Genomic DNA, 22,489 nt, shown 5'->3' with positions numbered 1-22,489 from the left:
TGGCAGCGGTGAACAATGATGTCTGAAGGTCAGTGATGTTGCTATAAACCAGTAAAGCTCATTTGATCAGAGAATAATAGTGACATAGCACCGTTAAACAATCGTTTACAAACCACATTCATATTCAGTGACCCAATGAAACCGTATGATCTCTCTGCTGTTTCTCTCTCAAATATGATTCAATAAATCACAGCTAAACTGAAGCGTCTTATTCACCAATCAGTGAAGAATCAAGAGTGTTAAGGCTGCATATCACACGTATGTGCACATACACACGTGAGCAGCCTGCTGATAATTAACACGGAGCACAGATGTATGTATTACAGCAGTGAAAAACACAGAACAGATGCCAAGCTTTGAATATGAATTAAATGTATTTTATTATTTTATAAGAAAATCTAAATGAAATTTCATTAGGTCAGAATATTAAACTTGCAGGAAAAACAACGGTTTAATTGTTGAAAGAGTAAAGGGATGTGTTTTGCGGATCTTGTAGGACAGTCTCAGGTGTCTGTGGTCCTCCGGCGTCACTCGTCTGTCCGCGGTGCTTTGGCCGCCGGCGTCTCTGCCGTCCGCTCTCCCCTCCTCTTCCTCAGGCCCTTCATCTTGCGCGTCTGGAGCTTGTCCAGGTTCTGTTTCTGCATGTGCACGCGGCCCAGTCTGGTGCCGAAAGCATCGTGGGAGATGTTCTTCTTCTTCTTGGGCTGTGAGTGAAACAGAAGCAGACGATGATCACGGATCAGCACTGACATCAGCACGAGAGGCTGGAGACCATGTTTTCTTTACTCGCCGAGATAAAAGCGTCAGGTCTCTGTTCGAGAACATCAGTATCATTAACCTGACAGACAAACCGCTCTAGGAGGCGAGGGACCCTGAATGTTTTTTAATTTAATACCAAAAGCAGAAAGATGAGAAAATGGCATCTTTTTAATTTTGTCAAAAAGCATGGAAGTTTCAGAAGCGCCACCTGCTGTCAGAGAGTGAATCTGCGTCTCGTTCAGCCGTCTGCTGCTTCTCTTTTGCGCCTGCAGGTGTGTTTTACGTGGCATCATTTCACAAACCTAATTCAGAGCATTCTGTTTTTGCCTCTAATTTTGAAATGTAGAGTTACATCAAAACCTGCTCGTCTTTGTTTGCAGTGCTTGCCTCTAAGTTTAACTGGAAAGAGCACACGTCAAGCCTAGTCTGTTCGTATCAAGAGATTTCCTGTATTTGTATTTATTTGATTTGGGATTTGTTTTAAAAACTTTAAAAAGTTTTGTTATTCGACTTGTCAATTTCCCAAAGAAATGTGCAGCATTTTGACTGAGAAATAATAAAAGAACACAGATTCATTTATAATTTGTCTTGAATATTTTGTTGAAAACAGTCTGAGAAAATAAAATGAGGTGCATTTGTGTGACAAATGAGGACATAGATGTGTATAATAACAAGGGTATGACAGGTATTACAAGGAGAAGGTGACTTTTCAGGACATTACTCCATGTCCCCACTTTTCAAAACGCTTATAAATCACACAGAATGGAGTGTATTGAGAATCTGAAATAGCAGACAGTCTCCTGTAAGGGGTAGGTTTAGGTGTAGGGTTGGTGTAGGACAATAGCACATACAGTAAGTACAGTATAAAAACCATTACGCCTATGGAGAGTCCCCACTTTTCACAAAAACAAACGTGTGTGTGTGTGTGTGTGTGTGTTACCTTCACTCCTTTGGGCTGTTTGTGAGCGGTTCTGTACAGGTCGTCTGAGGCCATGTGACTTCTCCTCATGACGAAGTCAAAGGAAGGGCCCATGTCCTGCAGCTGGATCCGGGGCGTGCGACAGCCGGACTTCTTCAGCAGCACTCTGTGAACACAAGCAGAGCGTCAGGAGAACATCACTCGTCACCATCTGCAGCCATCTGATGGACCGATGGGGTTTTACTTGTAGCTGCGCATGTAGATCTTGCCCTCCAGCGCCGTGAAGTGAAGCACGTGCTCCAGTCCGGCCAGACGCACCGCCGACACCCGCGGCCCACAGAAGAAATCTGACACACACACACAGAGAGAGAGAGACACTCAGTCAATGTGTGGAGCACACACACACATACTCCGCTCATCAGATGTTTCATTCTGATTGGTTAACAGATGCTGTCAGCAGAGACATGACATGCATGATATAAAATAAGACCAAATTAACTAAAACAACTACAAATCAGGATATTCACCCCAACTGTTTATGGTCATGTAAAATCACAGAAAGCATATTAAACACAAGTGAAGTGTCTACTTTGTTTTAAATAAAGTGTCACAATATGGGTGAAAATGTTCCATTGTTATTCAGTGTAGCACAGGGGTCTTCAACGTTTTTCAGGGTAAGGACCCCTGAGGAGACCGAGACCCCCCGATAGTGTGTCAAGCAGAGCTACATATTAAGCATACAGCCTTCAATATTAATAGAAACTAATACGATTTTAATAATTTAAAATATAATTTAATATGATTATTTTTCTTTTATATATTTTAATAAGTAAAAGTCAGAATAAGCATGTTAAAAATAAATATATGTGCTACACCAAGGGTCTTCAACCTTCAACTTTAATATTTGATCACAAATCATTTTGTTACAAAAATTAAAACATGGGTAAAAAATAACAAAGTCAATTTTAAATATAAGCTCCCTGAAACAAAAGCAAGAGCACCCCAGCTGATACTGTAATAATGTATTATTATTGGTGAAACCGGTTTAAGAAACGCCCCCATTGCTTTTGAGGTTTGAGCTCTGAAGAACGTGAAATATTCCTATTTACAGCATGTTTTTGCAGCGGCGAGAAATGTAGCCAATCACAGACATGTTTGTTGAGCTCTTGAACACAATGACCAATCAGAGATGTTTGATTTTAATGGAAGGTTGTGAGACGAGTGAGTGACAGCTTTTTAGTGAACGTAACGTGAACGGTCTTTCGCACTGTCCAGGCTATATAGCTATAACCCGCTGAATAAAAGCAATGTTTTTCATGGTGCTGAGAGGACTGATGGCCGATTACGCGCTGCAGAGTTTTGCAGAATGACATATAAAGTGACATATATAAATGCGTGATTCACTCTGAAGCTGCGACTGACAGTGATTCTAGCACGGGACAGAAATATGGCATGTCAAAACTGATGTGTGCAGTGTAGAGTGAGACACGAGAGTGGATTTTCAAACCTTTGCCGTCCCGTCCCAATCTCAGAAGAATGACTCCCATTCCCTCCCACTACCGTGTTGTGTCGTGTGTTTTTTTTTACCGGAATCTGTCGGTTACAGTAAAAATACAGTACAGATCACACCTAAACAGTGCCCACCTAAACTGAATAAAAATCCAAAATGTAGTTTTTTGTTACTATATTGAACTGAAAGCCATCTTAAACAGTGTGCATTGCACACACATTAAATTTCATGTAAATCATGCATGCTAACACATTTTCTATTTGATTGTTTCATTTTAAAGTAGACATTTCACTCTCTATAGATATATTTTTCATGGAGTTTCTCGCTCAAGTTCACAGAGACCGAGACGGCAGAGAGCGCATCCTGTTTGCTTTAATTACAGAAGCGCAATGTTTCGTTGTTATTCTGAGTGCACACAAATAAGCGTCTTTATAGTCTTTACAGATTCGAAAGATGTATTAGGCTACTTTTATCTGTATTTATCTGTAAAATTACGGAGATTTTAAGAGCAAGTGAGCGCACCGGCGCCTGTCCTGCAGCGAGCTACTGTTCAGCTCCACACAAACACTTCAATAGTGCACATTTCTCTAGGTTAACATCATATTGAGCAGCCATGTAAAGTTGCTACTACATACATCTTTCAGATGAAAAGCCATATTTGTGGTTGATGAATGATAGGTGAGGGTGAGTGTTTGGATGTCCTGCCCGAGTGTATTACCACACAGACCAGCCGTTAACTGTCTGTCACGGACTGCATACGTCATTCACGTGACCAGCCACACCAGAGCAAACAGGAGAGCATAAAGAGACAGGACAACTAGAATTGAGTTCAGAATTAAATTATACCTTCTATGTAAATAAACTGTATATGTGTATAAAGTTGGGTATCAGTGTTATTACAATCCCGCGGGATTCCCAAAAACATGTCAGCCTCTAGTGTACATTGCTATTCTTGTTATGGAGCAGCTGCTTACATATTACATCTACACTTTATTAGAAAACCTCACTAATTTCAGATACGCTGTGATTTGATTCTTAATTGTCCATCTCACAGTAAAATTTAAATGTTAAGATTTAACATTTGTTCCTGCTCTATAGTCGAGTAATCGAGTATACGGTACAGCTCCTGCTGGTAGGGGTGGGCGCTATACCGGTATTAATGTGACTGTATTATGTTGTGCCATATGGATTTTGCTATACTGTGGATACGGTTACATATTCACGGATTTCATTGGATGGACAGTGAAGGAGAAGGTCCCAACCTATCTGATATGCAATTTCCTGTCCGATCCTCTAACAGGAACGATAAGAAAAGGTCAGACAAAATAGAAATTGATTTTGACGATTTTTTAGTTCAAGGAATACAACAAAACTGGAGTAGGGAGGTCAAGAAACAGGAGGAGGAGGAGGAACGTCGCAGACCGGCTCGAGAGAGAGCGGGAGGACCGAAAGATCATCTTCAAGATGAAGGCAATTCTGAGGTTGATGAGAAAGCAAGAATCAACAAATAAGAGAATAATGAAATTGATAGAGAGATGATTGAATTGTGTGATTTTTCAGCTGAATTACAAAGATTGACTAAAGATTTAGAAACAGTGAAACTCCAGACTCCTGTTATGAAAGTATAAGTGTTGAAAGCTGTGTAAAAGTGTATCCTATGTTGAGGGAGGAGGCAGACACAAGCACTGGCAGAAGACGGAAGAGTTATGGGAGGTTTTAATGAGATTTATGCAAAGACTATATAAATGCGTGTTAGACTATTTGTCGAGGCCGACATTTCGTGGTGAAGACTACTCGCTGTTATTTTTGTTATTTGTTTATGAGTTATTGTTATTTAATTAAACGAAACCAGTGTGTTGGTGATTCGTTAACTTTTTAAAACAAGTCTCTGAGTGATTAATTAATAATAACTAGTTATCTGAACCTGAACACAACCTCATCAGTGCGAGCCAGGACGGTCACCGGGAGAAAGCGTCTAAAACTTCTAACAACTTCTATCCAGGCAAGAGCTAATTATGCATCACTAGATTGTGAGATACTTATGGATGATGAAGATGTGAAGTATTAGACCTTTATACCGGTGTAAAAACACAACAACAGACAAAGATTTTCTCTTACCGCCGTGTTCATAAGCGCAGCTTTATTTACAGCGGTAACAAAGGAGCGCTGAACTGAGGCCATCTGCTGTCAGAGAGAGAATCTGCAGGTTCTTTCAGTACATTCGCTAGTTATATAAGGTTAAAATACACATTTTGCCTGTAATTTAACTAAGGTCTACTAAAATGTGATTCCAATTTGTTTTCTCATATCGCGATATCATCGATATTGTCTGGACAGTGGAAAATACTGTGATATGAATTTTAGCTCGTATCGGCCACCCCTACCTGCTAGTCGACACTGAAAACAATAGTCCATTACACGAGAGAAGGAAAAAACAACAACATGATTTTATCATTCAAATTACCATAATATATATATATATATGTGGTTATATACACATGCACAGTTTTTTTCTTTTGCCATTTTTTGGGGGTTTCTAGTTTGACTAGTCGGATACAAAACTTCCAAATTAGTCGTCAAGTCACCGTTATTTATATAGCGCTTTTAAAGCTGCAGTCTGTAAGTTTTGCCTCTTTGTCGCCATCTCTGTTTGAAAACATGGAATTGCTGTTAATTGCAGAAAGGGGTAGTCGTGGCCTAATGGTTAGGGAGTCGGGCTTGTAACCTGAAGGTTAGGGTTTTCACCGTATATTGCCATCTGAACAAGTAAGTAACAAGTCTGCCACGTTTGTTCTGACCAACTGAGGAAAAAAGCATTACAACAAATCGGGCTACAAATGGTGATTAAATCTAACGATCGATTAGCTTATACCACAAACCATGCAAATTATTATTATTGTTATACTTTATTCTCAAATTATTAATGTTAACAACATCAGCATTGCGTGACTATGAGTATAGTGTGTATTAGCGTATAGATTTCAGTTTCTGTACAGTCTAATCTAATTGTCATACCATTCGAATTTCACATTCAGAAATTCTTTTAACCCAAAAAGCAAATTATTCTCCCTTTGAACTGGTTTTCTTTAAAATACAAATCCTTTGTAATCCCAGGCTATCTGTAATCAGACGTACCTTTAAAACTGAAATATAATTTAATTTCATTCACATGTGTTTCATAAACACATAATCCTCTCTGGATTACAATCCGCCATCAAAATGATAAATTTAATTATTCCAGCTGCTGTGAGAAAAGGCTATAAACGATCACCTGCAGGATCCTCAGATGCGATAGCATACTAGCCGGGAAAACTTCTGTTTACAGATGTGACGTAATGACGCAGTGCCATGCTCGAATTTCCCACGAAATCCTACCCGTACCACTCAAATTACAAAACATTATTATAAGCTAACCGCTGTGAATCGGGATAAAGTAAGGTGATAGCTTTGAACACTGGCTGGTTATGTACTTACTCAAATACTGATTTTTGATCATTTTTAACCCAAAAAAGTTACGGACCGCAGCTTTAACAATACAGATTGTGTCAAAGCAACCTTCCAATATCAAAATAGGAAAGTGTGTCAATGTAAAACGACAAGATTAAACACTCAATTTTCAGTTAGTCGTAGCGCACATCCCTACCCTTGTGTCTGTGTGTGTGTGAGAGAGAGAGAGTGTGTGTGTGTGTGTGTGTGTGTGAGTGAGAGCGCGTTTTTGTGAAAAGTCAGGACATAGATGTGTATAATGACGAGGGTATGGCAGGTATTACAAGGTGAAGGTGACATCTCAGGACATTGACCCATGTCCCCACTTTTCAAAACGCTTATAAATCACTCAGAGTGAGGTTTTTTTGGGGAAAGTTGAAATGCACAAAGTTTCCTGTAAGGGGTAGGTTTAGGTGTAGGGTTGGTGTAGGGCAATAGCACATACAGTAAGTACAGTATAAAAACCATTACGCCTATGGGATGTCCCCACTTTTCACAAAAACAAACGTGTGTGTGTGTGTGTGTGTGTGTGTGTGTGTGTGAGAGAGTGTGTGTGTGTGTGTGCGAGAGTGTGTGCGTGCGTGTGAGTGTGTGAGTGAGTGAGTGTGAGTATGTGTGAACTGGCTTAAAAAAAATAACATACTAAATGGTGTTTTTTTGAAAATCTAAAAATACAGACAGTCTCCTGTAAGGGGTAGGTTTAGGTGTAGAGTTGGTGTAGGACAATAGCACATACAGTAAGTACAGTATAAAAACCATTACGCTTATGGAGAGTCCCCGTAAACCAAATATGCCAGACTGCGTGCGTGCGAGCGAGCGAGCGGCGAGTGAGTGAGTGTGAGGTGAATCACCTGTCAGCAGGTTCCTCAAGCGCTGATGCTCCCGGTCCGTCTCGAACAGCTCCCCGGCGAACACCAGCAGCGGTTTGGTGCCCTCAGGACACGTGTCCGTCTTCACACACACACACACACACACACAGACAGCTCAGGTCAGGTCAGGCGCGTCACACACAGATAATGACGCTCAGGAGTCATCTCTGCGGCGTACCTTCAGGTTTCTCAGAGACACGAAGCTCTCGATGCCCAGCTCGAACATGTCCAGCAGGTGGAAGTCAAACATGCGTCCTGTGAGCGGCACAGACACAAGTCAACACAAGCTCTTCCTCTAACACGACCTCTCACCTCTGACCGCTCTCACGCACCGAATATCAGGTTGTTGGGCCTCTTCTTGTTGTGCGAGCCGAACAGAAACAAGGAACAGTCTGATTTCTTGGAGAAGAATTCCTGAAGGAAAGCAAACAGACGAATGTTAGGCGCTGAGGATCCCATATGAGGCTTCGTTACGGTCAGAGCAGGACTGTGTGAGATAGACAATTTATATCTCCATATTTTCTGGGATTTTACCGATAACGATAATTAGACGATATTTTGCTGAGTGTGTTATTGTGCTGATAAGGACTGCCGTGGACAGCTGAGTCCTAAAGTTTTTGATATCCTTCATATTCTGTGCGGTGGTCAGTTCACACTGATAGAAATTAATCTTTTCCAGTAAGTTTAAATTGATTTTTACCTTTTATGGGCATTTTTACTTTTATAAAGTAAAAGTGCTTCATCTTTTGAGTAGAATTTTTACATTTAATCAGTGAAATAGAATAATAAGACATTTGGGCTGTTACCGAGCAAATTAAATCAGTATTGACAAAATTCTTCTTTGCAGTGCAGAGGAAACACAGACGCTGCGTCTAAAGTGTTTAGATGCGTTTACACACGGTTTAATGCAGCTCTGAGGAACACTTAAAGAAACAGTCTCGAAGTTTAACAACTTTTTTCACGTAACTTAATGAGTGTATTCTCAACATTTTATTTCGACTTTTTCTCTAAATTTAACAACTTTAATCTGAAGATGGTTTTATTTTTGTATTATTGCTTGGCCGCAATCCTCTTCGAAAAGATACTTTAAATGTGAAATTAAAACTGCCAACTGTTGCATAAAATCAATATCACATTTGTAATCATGCCAATTTTTAGAGATAAAAACGGCACTCTTTGTGTCATTGATTAACTACATACATTTTCTGCCCCCATATCTTGATTTTGTGATCATTCTAATGTATTTTACTAAACTGAATCATGCAGTGAAAACACGCTCGCACTAATCTATCCTACTAGACTTCATCACGTAATGTAAGCGTGCTGTCTGTAGGTGTGTTTGTTTTTGTGATATACTCGACGTCAAATCACACATTGTTAAAACAACAGTTACGATGTTATTGCAGATGCTATACATGGCACAGCCCTCGGTCAGAGTCGTGAATCATGAGCTCACCAGCGCCGTGGAGTCGTCGAACGGCCGCACCATGTTCTTCCTGACAACACAACAACCACAAACACAATCACAATCACAGTCGCATACACCTCGAGCTCAAGCTGCGGCGGCGCGGCACACTCACCTCTTGTAGAGCACGGCGTTGGGTTTCTTCAGCGCGTACTGAGAACGACAGACAGACACAGATGAAGAAACACACAAGCAGTGAAGGAGGGAGCATCTCGTCAGTGAAGCCGGTTCTGTGATCAGTAGTAAATCTCCATCACCTGCTTTCAGACGGAGCAGTATTTACTACAGAGAGCCGGAGATCACTGACAAGCTACGCAAAAAAAAAAAAAAGATAAAAAATTCAGATGACTGTGAAATCAATGATATCGTTCTGTGATAATGACGGCTGTTTGCACAGCTTCTCAGTGAACTGTGCTCCGTGTAGTAAGTGCTGCTCCATCTGAAAATATCACATTTTTCCTCCAAACTCACTTCATAACATCAGTCGAGTGTTTGAAATAAATGCTATAGACGTGGCTTCTTACACAGAATAAGGCACACAGCATATTTCATAGTATTCTATGCAGTGATAAAGGAATTGCATTATAATATGTGAGCCTGCAGCACAGAAGCAGTCATAAGCAGCACAGCTATATTTGTAGCAATATCCAACAATACATTGTATGGGTCAAAATTATACATTTCTCTTTTATGCCAAAAATCATTAGGATATTAAGTAAAGATCATGTTCCATGAAGATATTTTGTAAATTTCTTACAATAAATATCAAATCTTAATTTTTGATTAGTAATATGCATTGCTAAGAACTTCATTTGGACAACTTTAAAGGTGATTTTCACAATCCAGCGCTCTCCATTGACTTTATACTGCGGAAGCTGCCTCCTCGTCATTTCTGACTTATAACAGAAAACAGAGCAATGTCTAAAAGCTGCTGTGTGACGAGGTGTACAGCAAACAAGCTAAAAAACCCACAACTATGTTTTTATAAGCTGTCGACCCAAAAAACAAGCATTTAAGGAAACAATAGTAGAGTGAATCACATCATATTACTCTGAGAACTGCGCCCACCGGAGGAAAACGTAATCAGCGTCAGGAGCCATTCATTATTTTAATCATGTCAAAGGATTATTTGACCACCCGATGTGAACCTGAGAGGAGGGGATATACTGAGAAACTCAATTTTATTGGTCTATGTCAGCGCCCCTTTTCCTTACCTTCCTTTTGTTTGAGAAATGATCAAACTGAGATGGCCCAACGTGAAATACCCCGACATCTACAACTATTTGTGTCCCGTTTTTTGAGTCGACAGCTTATAACAATGTAGTTCTGGGTTTTTTAGCTTGTTTACCTTGTCACACAGCAGCTTTCAGACATTGTTCTGTGTTTTATAAGTCAGAAATGACTTATAAGGAGGCAGCTTCCCGCAGTACAAAGTCAATGGAGAGCGTTGGATTGTCCCCTCCCTCGGTGTGGGCGTGGCCTAAACACGCTCGGTCTCTATAGGGATTTCCTGGGTTTCTTGGAGTTTCTCTGGCCTTCGGATGGAGATTTACTGCCCATCACAGAACCGTGCTTCACTGAGAGATGCACATGACAGTCAGCGGCGTCTCACCACGTCCTTCAGCGCCTGAGAGACCGTCTCGCTGGTGTTCCCTCCTTTGATGATCATGCTGTTCTTCTGGCCCTCGATCAGCTTGGGCTCGCAGCTCTGCAGGAAGCGTTTGGAGCGCCTCGTCTTCGCCTTCCTGAGGAGCCCCCACACACACACACACACACACATCAGTCTCTACAGAGACTCCTGCTGCTCTACAGTCCATTCAGCTCACACAAACCTTACTGCATACTGTTTTTTTCAAGTGAGGACATCAAAACATGCTTAAGTAGGTACACAGACAGGTTTATTTCACTATATTAGTGAGCCCATCTCAGGCTTCAATTTCTTTCAACTTTATATTATACACTACCAGTCAGAAGTTCCTTAAAAAGTCTCTTCTGTTCACCAAGCCTGCATTGATTTGATCCAAAATACAGCAAAAACAGTAATATTGTGAAATATTTTTACTATTTAAAATAACTGCTTTCTATTTGAATATATTTTAAAAAGTAATAGATTTCTGTGATCAAAGTTGAATTTTCACCATCATTATAATATGCTGATTTGCTGCAAGAAACACTTTTTTTATTACTATTATCAATATTTAAAACAGTGGAGTACATTTTTCAGGATTCTGTGATGAATAGAAAGATCCATAGATTTGCATTTATCTGAAATAAAAGCTTTTGTAACATTATACACTATACCATTCAAAATCTTGGAGGAGGGGGGGGGGATTATAGAAATTAATACGTTTATTTAGCAAGAATGCATTTAATTGATCAAAAGTGATTTATAAATGTTACAAAAGTTGTCCATTTCTGATAAATACTGTTCTTCTGAACTTTCTATTAATCAAAGAAACCTGAAAAAATTCTCTCAGCTGTTTTCAACATAATAATATTAATAAATATTAATATTTGGCAAGAAAATCAGCATATTAGACTGATTTCTGAAGGATCACGTGACGCTGAAGACTGGAGTAATGATGCTGGAAATACAGCTTTGATCACAGAAATAAATTACATTTGAAAATATATTCAAACTAAAATAAGTGTTTTCTCTCTCTTCGCCGTACTTTAGATCAAACAGGCCTACATGCAGGCTTGGTAAGAATAGACTTTAAAAAACATTACCAGTCAAATGCTATTGAACCGTAGGATTTGTAGAGTATTTATGTCCTAATCCTTAAACCACAGCCTCAGTTCACAGAAACACGACTGGGCTGATTTACAAGCCTTTAAAGGAGTTTTATTATATTAGTGAGGTCACATGGTAATAACAGCAGAGTATTTCGTGAAGACTCTTAACACAGCACAGTGCATCTATCTCTGATAGTGCTTCAGTATTTGATCTGTGATGGTGAAGAGACCGCTGAGCTCACTAACTACAGCTTAACTGAAGCGACGCTAGTAAACGTGAAGCGCTGATAAGTTTACTCACACGATCCCGTCCCGATGTGCCATCGTGGAAATCTGTATGAAGCGATGGGAACACGTGAAACTGCGCAGAGTGAAGCCGGCGAAACGACACCGGCTTCCGGTGGAGCCCGGAAGTTACATAATAAGGGTCGCTAAAATTGTTTTCTTCACATCACAAAACACGACACGATTTTTTTTTGTTTCAGTTTAATAAGAAATACGTTAATAATGGAGTGAAAAGTAAAGCCATTTCGTGAAGCGATGAGAACAAGACAAAAACGTTTTGTGAATTTAGTATTTTTACATTGTTTAAAGCACAAGAAAAAAAATTGAAAAATAGTATTTTCAAATAATGATATTTTATTCATATTTTGTGATATGCCCTCTATAGAGGACACAATGACTCAATTAAAAATAAATAAATCAAATGACATGAGTAGACATTAATAGGCCAAAAATAAATAAACGCACAACCCGATTATATAGTCTACCCACGCTCTCGCGGACAAAACTGGTGCTTTTATTTCATTATTAAAATGTTGAAGGTTTGTTTTACTTTTCTTAGTTTGTGCTTAACAATTAATAATAACAGAAAACATTAGTGTTTCCGATGTTGTTCGTAAATGTCACGGCAACATTTTCTCTTTGATTAGACATGTTTTATTAGGTCTTTTGTCATTTCTAGCGCTGTTTTTAAACTTTTCGTCAAAGAATGTGGCCCCATTTATAGTCTTTGGGGGCCAAGCAAATATTGTATCTCTTCTTCTTCTGTCAGTCCATATAAACATACAGAAAAAGTTGTGAAATTTGGCACAGAGATAGAGCACAGTCTGAATTTTATGCGAGCAGCTATTGGTAGCCAGTGCAAATTGATAAACAGAGGTGTGACGTGCATTCTTTTGGGCTCATTAAAAATGAACCTTTCTGCCGCGTTCTGGATTAATTGTGAAGGTTTGATGGAACTGGCTGGAAGACCTGCCAAGAGAGCATTGCTATAGTCCAGTCTGGACAGATCTCAATCCAGACACACATTAGAGAATTTAACCCTGTGAGAAACTCTGTCTCAGGCCAGTCTGCAGAATAAAGTCACACTACTTCTTCCAACTACTAGAACAATGAAAGTATGGTCTGATTCGGTCTGTGAGGCATTAATGGATTGTTTTGAGACTACGGATTGGGTAATTCTATGTAAATCGCATGATGAGGATTAGAAATGCAATAACAAATGTAGGTTCTACAGCGTCTAGTACTTCAGTTTCATTCACCGCTCCCAAAGAAAAACTTCAGTGCTTTACAACTATAGGACAGGAAGAACTAAATAAACTTATCACTGCATCTAAACCAGCAACATGTTTATTAGATCCTTTACCCACTAAACTACTGAAAGAGTTGTTACCTGTAGCAGAAGAACCGCTTCTCAATATTATTAACTCATCGTTATCTTTAGGTCACGTCCCAAAACCATTCAAGCTGGCGGTTATTAAGCCTCTTATTAAGAAACCACAACTAGATCCTAGTGAACTGGCAAAAAACTGACAGACCCATTTCAAATCTGCCGTTTATGTCTAAAATTTTAGAAAAAGTTGTGTCTGCTCAATTGTGCTTCTTCTTGCAAAAAAATGATCTCTATGAAGAATTTCAGTCAGGTTTCAGGCCTCACCATAGCACAGAAACTGCACTTGTTAAAATTACAAATGACTTGCTTCTTGCGTCAGACCAAGGCTGCACCTAATTGCTAGTTTTACTTGATCTTAGTGCTGCGTTCCACACTATAGATCATGACATGCTCATAGATCCATTACAAAACTATACGGGTATTCAAGGGCAGGCTTTAAGATGGTTTAGATCCTACCTATCCGATCGCTACCACTTTGTTTTTTTAAACGGGGAGCCATCTCAACTATCACCAGTAAAGTATGGAGTACCACAAGGATCTGTCCTAGGTCCTCTGCTATTTTCAATATACATGTTGCCCCTTGGTGATATTATTAGAAAATACGGGATTAGTTTTCATTGTTATGCTGATGATACTCAACTATATATCTCAACAAGACCAGATGAAACTTCTGAACTATCTAAGCTAATAGATTGTGTTAAAAATGTAAAAGATTGGATGACCAATAATTTCCTCCTATTAAATTCGGATAAGACCGAGATATTACTTATTGGACCAAAAAACAGTACTCAGAATCTTTTTGATTACAATTTGCAACTAGACGGATGTACTGTTGCTTCCTCTACAGTCAAAAATCTGGGTGTTATATTAGAAGCGACACAAAATATGATCATATTACCCCAATTTTACAGTCTCTGCACTGACAAAATAGTATTACTTGCCTATAAGGCACTAAATGGTTTATCTCCTGCATGCCTAACTAGTCTTCTACCACGCTACAATCCAACCCGCTCTCTAAGGTCGCAAAGCTCTGGACTTCTGGTAGTACCTAGGATAGCAAAGTCCACTAAAGGAGGCAGAGCTTTTTCACATTTGGCTCCCAAACTCTGGAATAGCCTTCCTGATAACGTTCGGGGTTCAGACACACTCTCTCTGTTTAAATCTAGATTAAAGACATCTATTTAGCCAAGCATTCACATAATGCATGTTATAATCTTGTACTGCATTTATATCTGATCAAATGTACATTATAAATCTTTAGATTGGGTTGAACAAATCATTTTTGCTTGAATAGAACAGCAGCTACGCTAATTACGTCTCTGTCTGTTTCTCTGATTCTGCCACGGGATTAACATCCAGAGGTAACTAGGAATTACTGAAGCGTCAGTCTGGATCCAACCCTTAAAAAGATCCGGGACGACCAAACACCTGAGAAGAGATGATGGCAACACCTCAGAGGACCACGGAGGATGCCAACCCTCAGACAACACATAATTACCAAGTTAAGTCTGTCATAACTTAAATATATTGGGTTTCTTCTGTATGTATGTGTATATATATATATATATATATATATATATATATATATATATATATATATATATATATATATATATATATATATATATATATATATATATGTGCATGTGTGCGTATGTGTATGCATATATATATAGTAGAAACTTAATTTCCTGTAAAGCTGCTTTGCAACGATTGTAAAAAGCGCTATACAAATAAACTTGAATTGACATCGATAGTTTAACAGAGTGTATTACAGACTATATAAACTTTTCTGTTGACAACACAGCAGGTTAAAGATAACCCACCAAAAAGGTTAAATGTTACTCAAATAACAAGCCATGGGTTACCCCTGAGCTAAAGGCGTTATTAAACGAAAAACAGAGGGCCTTCTTTGTGGGTGATAGAGAGGAGCTGAAGCGGGTACAGAAATGATTAAAAGTTAAAATTAAGGAGGGTTATAAATGAAACAAAAGTTAAAACAGGATGTCTGGTAATGGAAGTAGAGTACAGGGATGTACTGCCCCTGGTGGACAGACCTGGGTGGATAAAATTAATAGATTTTTTAATAGATTTGATGGAGGATCTAGTGATTTAAAATGTTCACTTCCAGATGGTATATGGCAGAGTTCCTATTTACATCCTCCTTCAGTTTTAAGATCATCTTATTTTCCCACTTGTGAGTCTGTTAGAGACTTTTTTGACTTTTCTAGTGCATTCAACACTATCCAGCCTGCATTACTCAAGAATAAGTTAGAAAACGCTGGATTACACCAGAGTATTACACCTCTCAAATAGACCACAGTATGTAACGTGTAACACTGGTGTTCCTCAAGGAACGGATTTAGATCCGTTTTTATTTACTTTTTATACATCAGATTTTCAGTCCAACTCCAAAAACTGTCATCTTCAGACATTTTCTGATGATTCTGCAATTGTTGGCTGTATAAAGGATCATGATGAGAGTGAACATAGGGAGCTTTTAAAGAGTTTTGTGGACTGGTGTGAAACAAATTGTCTTAGGCTTAATGCTAGTAAGACCAAGGAAATTGTGCTTGATTTAGTAGATATCCTCATAAAGTGGTGCCAGTGAATATACAATATTTTATTCTCAAATTGAGATTGTCACGTCATATAAGTACCTGGGTGTATGTTTGAATAACAAGCTTGATTGGTCTGACAATACAATACAGGTTTATAAGAAGGGTCCCAGTCGACAGATCCTTTGGCGTATGTCAGGTACTGTTGAAGAGCTTTTATGATTCTGTGGGATCATCTGTGATCTTGTATGCGGTCACCTGCTGGGAGGGGGATTGTTGGAGAAGGAGAAGAACAAACTCAATAAGCTGATAAGAAAGGCAGGTTCTGTGGTGGGTTGTGTGTTGATGTGATAGCACAGGACAGATTGACTGATAAACTGGTCAGTATAATGAATCAATATCAAGATTAATTCAGCCCCAGTGTTATAAGGAACGATATAAAAAGCGCCAGCCAGACGAAGCGGGACGGAGAGAGTAACGTACCCAAACCACAGGTGTACCTGTCAGGACTGAGAGGAGGAACAAACACGCTGAAGCTGGATCTGACCAGAGCTGCTGATGAGTGACCTGCACGCTCAGTAAACTCTGAAACACACTGTGTGCTTCAGGACACGCCCCGTTAACCACGTCCTACACCCACAAACCTTCACTGTGTCATACAGAAATATATATATATAAAGAGAGAATGTGAGTGAAAGACTCGTTCATCGCTTCGACTCCTGCACTGGCAATAAAATGATCACTGGTTTGATTAAAAATATTTTTATTCATTTTTAATACATTTAGAAATTACTACATTAATCAATTATTAGTTATTAGCAAAGTTCAGAAATATTATACAAAAATAGCTTCTTTTTTTTTTTTACATTTCTTACATTAATGTCAGTAATAAGCCACCAATTAGTGACTACATTTACTTTCTGAAATATTATTAAAAAATAGCATTTCCTTTCTGAAATATTATTAAAAATAGCATTTCCTTTCTGAAATATTATTAAAAATAGCATTTCCTTTCTGAAATATTATTAAAAATAGCATTTCCTTTCTGAAATATTATTAAAAATAGCATTTCCTTTCTGAAATATTTGTAAAAAAAAAATAGCATTTACTTTCTGAAATATTATTAAAAAAATAGCTCTTTTTTTTATTTCTTATGTTAATGTCACTATAAGCCACCAATTAGTGACTATTTACTTTCTGAAATATTATTTTTTAAATAGCATTTACTTTCTGAAATATTTGTAAAAAAAAAATAGCATTTACTTTCTGAAATATTATTAAAAAAATAGCTCTTTTTTTTTATTTCTTATGTTAATGTCAGTAATAAGCCACCAATTAGTGACTACATTTCCTTTCTGAAATATTATTAAAAAATAGCATTTCCTTTCTGAAATATTATTAAAAATAGCATTTCCTTTCTGAAATATTATTAAAAATAGCATTTCCTTTCTGAAATATTATTAAAAATAGCATTTCCTTTCTGAAATATTTGTAAAAAAAAATAGCATTTACTTTCTGAAATATTATTAAAAAAATAGCTCTTTTTTTTTTATTTCTTATGTTAATGTCACTATAAGCCACCAATTAGTGACTATTTACTTTCTGAAATATTTTTTTTTAAATAGCATTTACTTTCTGAAATATTATGAAAAAAAATAGCATTTCCTTTCTGAAATATTATTAAAAAAATAGCTCTTTTTTTTCTTTTCTTATGTTAATGTCACTATAAGCCACCAATTAGTGACTACATTTACTTTCTGAAATATTATGAAAAATAGCATTTACTTTCTGAAATATTATTTAAAAAAAAAATAGCATTTACTTTCTGAAATATTATTAAAAAAATAGCTCTTTTTTTTTTTTCTTATGTTAATGTCACTATAAGCCACCAATTAGTGACTACATTTACTTTCTGAAATATTATGAAAAATAGCATTTCCTTTCTGAAATATTTAAAAAAAAATAGCATTTACTTTCTGAAATATTATTAAAAATAGCATTTCCTTTCTGAAATATTATTTAAAAAAAAATAGCATTTCCTTTCTGAAATATTATTAAAAAAATAGCTCTTTTTTTTCTTTTCTTATGTTAATGTCACTATAAGCCACCAATTAGTGACTACATTTACTTTCTGAAATATTATGAAAAATAGCATTTACTTTCTGAAATATTATGAAAAATAGCATTTACTTTCTGAAATATTATTTAAACAAAAATAGCATTTACTTTCTGAAATATTATTAAAAAAAAGCTCTTTTTTTCTTTTTTTTGATTATGTTAATGTCACTATAAGCCACCAATTAGTGACTATATTTACTTTCTGAAATATTATTTTTTTTAAAAATAGCATTTACTTTCTGAAATATTATGAAAAAAATAGCATTTACTTTCTGAAATATTATTAAAAAAATAGCTCTCTTTTTTTTTTATTTCTTATGTTAATGTCACTATAAGCCACCAATTAGTGACTACATTTACTTTCTGAAATATTATTAAAAAATAGCATTTCCTTTCTGAAATATTATTTAAAAAAAATAGCATTTACTTTCTGAAATATTATTAAAAAAATAGCTCTCTTTTTTTTTATTTCTTATGTTAATGTCACTATAAGCCACCAATTAGTGACTACATTTCCTTTCTGAAATATTATTAAAAAATAGCATTTCCTTTCTGAAATATTATTTAAAAAAAATAGCATTTCCTTTCTGAAATATTATTAAAAATAGCATTTCCTTTCTGAAATATTATTAAAAAAATAGCTCTCTTTTTTTTATTTCTTATGTTAATGTCACTATAAGCCACCAATTAGTGACTACATTTCCTTTCTGAAATATTATTAAAAAATAGCATTTCCTTTCTGAAATATTATTTAAAAAATAGCATTTCCTTTCTGAAATATTATTTTAAAAATAGCATTTCCTTTCTGAAATATTATTTAAAAAATAGCATTTCCTTTCTGAAATATTATTTAAAAAATAGCATTTCCTTTCTGAAATATTATTTAAAAATAGCATTTCCTTTCTGAAATATTATTTAAAAATAGCATTTCCTTTCTGAAATATTATTTAAAAATAGCATTTCTTTCTGAAATATTATTTAAAAATAGCATTTCCTTTCTGAAATATTATTTAAAAATAGCATTTCCTTTCTGAAATATTATTTAAAAATAGCATTTCCTTTCTGAAATATTATTTAAAAAATAGCATTTCCTTTCTGAAATATTATTTTTTTAAAAATAGCATTTCCTTTCTGAAATATTATTTTTTTAAAAATAGCATTTCCTTTCTGAAATATTATGAAAAATAGCATTTACTTTCTGAAATATTATTTTTAAAAAAATAGCATTTCCTTTCTGAAATATTATTAGAAAATTGTTTTTTTTTCCTTCTTTTTTTTTTAGATTTCTTACGTTAATGTCACTGTAAGCCACCAATTAGTTTTACTTTCTGAAATTTTATAACGTGGTGGACTTTTTTCATTTAAATTTTTTACTTCAATATTACTAATAAAGCACTAAGTGTTTGACTACATTTACTTTCTGAAATATTATTTAAAAAACAGCATTTTTTTTTTTACGTTTCTTACATTAATAATTTGTGAAGCACTAATTATGTGACTATGTTTACATGCACTTCTGAATGTCTAATTTTAGAATTTCTTATGATCTTTCTAATTTCTACAGACAGCAGCGTTGTGAAGTATTTCTCGTGGTTCTTTGTGTTTCGAGCGGTCGATCACTGACGGAGCTGCAGGTGTTCGTGGGTTCAGAATACGAGCATGTGAACACAAACGCTGCTTTGCCGTCTGCTGATGCTCTGATGTGCATGTGAACACCGTCGTTAATTTACCTGCAGCTCCAGAGTCTCGCCGCATCTCCTGAGACTCCTCGAGACGCCGCCGGTCACTCATTAAACTCCTCCGCTCTGCTCTGTCTGATGCACATCGAGATCCCGGCCTTCTTGCAGTCTAGGCTTTCATCCAGCGGTGCTCCTCCAGCTGCTGGAGCGTCAGCCGGTGAACTGGATTACGGCTCAAGCAGTGGAAAATCAGGTCATGGCACGCTGGGAAGAGTTCAGAGAGGCGGTTAGTCTCCACACGTCACACCTCATCAGAACCGCACAATGTGGAGCTGTTTGTGCGTTCACCTGTGGATAAGGTGGGACCCATCCTGAGGTAGCCGTGCTGAATGGCATCAAAGCTTTCGAAGGGCAGATATCTGTGAATGATCTCAAAGAGCAGAACCGCCAGCGCCCAGACGTCTGCTGCTGCGGCGTGGAATATGGACTGGCCGAGGACCTCAGGCGGGGTGTATGCGTCTGATCCTGCGAGAGACACACAGCTTCAGTGCTTCTGCACGCGTCACCATCAACAACACGACATCACGTGATCATCAGCCAGACTCACCTTGGTATTGGCTGCTGTTAAAGCCCTCGCTGCTGATCAGACGAGCGCAGCGGAAGTCGATGAGCTTGAGCTCCAGACTGTGGAGAGTCACCAGGATGTTCCTCGAGCGGATATCACCGTGATAAACTCCACGCTCATGGCAGTGTTTGACCGCTTGAAGCACCTGAAGCATGAACAAGCGTGCTTGTGCTTCACTGACGGGCCGGAGAACAAGATGTAATCCTCCAAGGTCCTGCAGGGTTCAGGGTACTCCATAATGAGAGTGAAGCTGCTCGTCCTCCAGCCACTGGTGTAGCTCCATGATGTTGGGGCACGAGGGCGCTTCTCCCAGCCGCAGCATCAGAGCCGCTTCAGCAAGCACAGGTTTGGAGTGACCAGGCTGAGAAGAGACGAACACAACAACCGTTAGCTTGCCGTCTTCTGTTCCAGCTGCAGGTTATAAAACAGCACATGTTCTGCAGGTTTAGCCAACTTACAATGTCAAGATAGCGGTCCGCTCTGCGCTTGGGGACACACTTCAGAGCAACCTTCACTTTGTCGCTGAATATGTGTGTTCCCTCATAGACCTTGCTGAAGCTCCCTGATGCGATCAGATGTCCCACTTCAAACAAAGACACGACGGATCCTGAAAAACACACAGAAACAGAAGATGGACACGTTTGAGACAAGTTCCTTTGACTGTCAACAGCAGCGCTGAAGAACCATCAAATCAAGAGACTTCCTTTAGTTTCAGATGCACTGCAGGTCAAGCGTCGATAAAGAGACAATAACAGCAGAAATAACATGCAAAGCAGTAAAGACTCGCCTTGAGGCAGCTGGACTTCTGGATCAGGCGACACTGTGTCCGGTGCTGTTTCTGACACGATCGACACCGGACCGGACTCTGAACCGGACACCGGACCGGACTCTGAACCGGAGACCAGGCCGGACACTGGACCGGACTCTGAACCGGACACCAGGCCGGACACTGGACCAGATGCTGAACCGGACAGAACTGCATCGTGAGCCTGGATCTCGGAGGGAGCTTCTTCCTCACGAGACGACTGGAGGTCTGCAGAGACCCGGTCCTGCTCCGGCAGAACGAGCTGGGGTCGGTCCGGCTCCGGCTCCGGCTCTGCTTTAGGAGGCTGGACTCTGTCCGGGTCGCAGCAGGGGAAGAGCTGCTTCACAGCCTCACAAGCTCTCCGGAAGAAGACTCTCCTCTTCCTTCCTTTCTTAGCTTTTTCTAAAACCAGAGGAGAGCAAACCATTAGAAACACCTCTGACCACAGATTACATGAGAACCTGCAGCACAACACATGTCTTCGTCGAGTTATTGTTACTAGAGATGCATGAAGTACAGTAATAATGACTCACTGTGACAGAGATCTGGGAGAAGCGTTGGCTCTCTGATCCCGGAGGAACGTGGCTCCGGATCTTCACACACCTGACCCGGCAGACACAGCAGCTCAGGAACGGCCGTCGGACCCGGGACAGCCGTCACCTCGGGATCGTCCAGATGAGCGTCCGTCTGCGCTGTGAGACGCACCACTCTGTCCGCCGCTTCACAGCCTTGCACAGCTTCCGGAAGAAGACACGCAGCGCTTTCCCCTGCTTCCCTTTGAAGAAAGAAGAGAAACTATTAGAAACAAACACCTCTGACTCCAGATCAACAAACTCCTGACAGTAAACCGACGACAGAAGAAAGTATTACTGTATCCAAGTTCATAATATTGCTGGAAAGCTGGATGTTCTTGTCAAAGAGGTCAAACACTGAGCTCAGTAACACAGATGACTGCTGTTGATCTCATCTCACCTGCTGGGCTGCTGTCCTTCATCTCATGGTTCAGATCGATTCTGTCGAAGCTCGATGCTTTCGAAGCCCAGGCGGCTCGAGCGACAGGCGCGCGCTCAGACTCACTGCGCTCAGCTGCTGTAGACATCGTTTGATCACGACTACACCTGATTATACTGCTGATGATGATGATGCACACGGTGTGTGTGAAGTGTGAATAGTCTGAAAAGACTGTCTGTAACCCGTGAATCTAAAGAGTTTAAGTCAGTGGAATCACTCACTCAATCAGATCCGCGTCTGCCGTTAGAATCTCGAGCCGGCCTTTATATAGCCG

General features: G+C 38.6%; 1 protein-coding gene and 1 pseudogene across 1 annotated transcript; both read right to left on the bottom strand.

The window, feature by feature from the left end:
• Positions 1-355: 355 nt before the first annotated feature.
• On the bottom strand, positions 356-12,176 carry rpf2 (ribosome production factor 2 homolog). Its single transcript, XM_058756920.1, has 10 exons — positions 12,046-12,176; positions 10,621-10,753; positions 9,124-9,161; positions 9,000-9,039; positions 7,876-7,957; positions 7,722-7,798; positions 7,526-7,625; positions 1,923-2,025; positions 1,700-1,844; positions 356-704 (listed from the first exon to the last, which is right to left on the bottom strand). Exons 1-10 carry the CDS (start codon positions 12,066-12,068, stop codon positions 528-530), a joined length of 918 nt encoding a protein of 305 aa, XP_058612903.1. The 5' UTR covers positions 12,069-12,176; the 3' UTR covers positions 356-527.
• A 7,322-nt stretch (positions 12,177-19,498) lies between these two features.
• LOC131527116 (serine/threonine-protein kinase pim-1-like) lies at positions 19,499-22,089 on the bottom strand (annotated as a pseudogene).
• Positions 22,090-22,489: the final 400 nt, after the last annotated feature.

This window comes from Onychostoma macrolepis, chromosome 20 (assembly GCF_012432095.1).
Source record: "Onychostoma macrolepis isolate SWU-2019 chromosome 20, ASM1243209v1, whole genome shotgun sequence".
NCBI lineage: Eukaryota > Metazoa > Chordata > Actinopteri > Cypriniformes > Cyprinidae > Onychostoma > Onychostoma macrolepis.
This window is presented reverse-complemented; position numbering and strand designations above follow the sequence as displayed.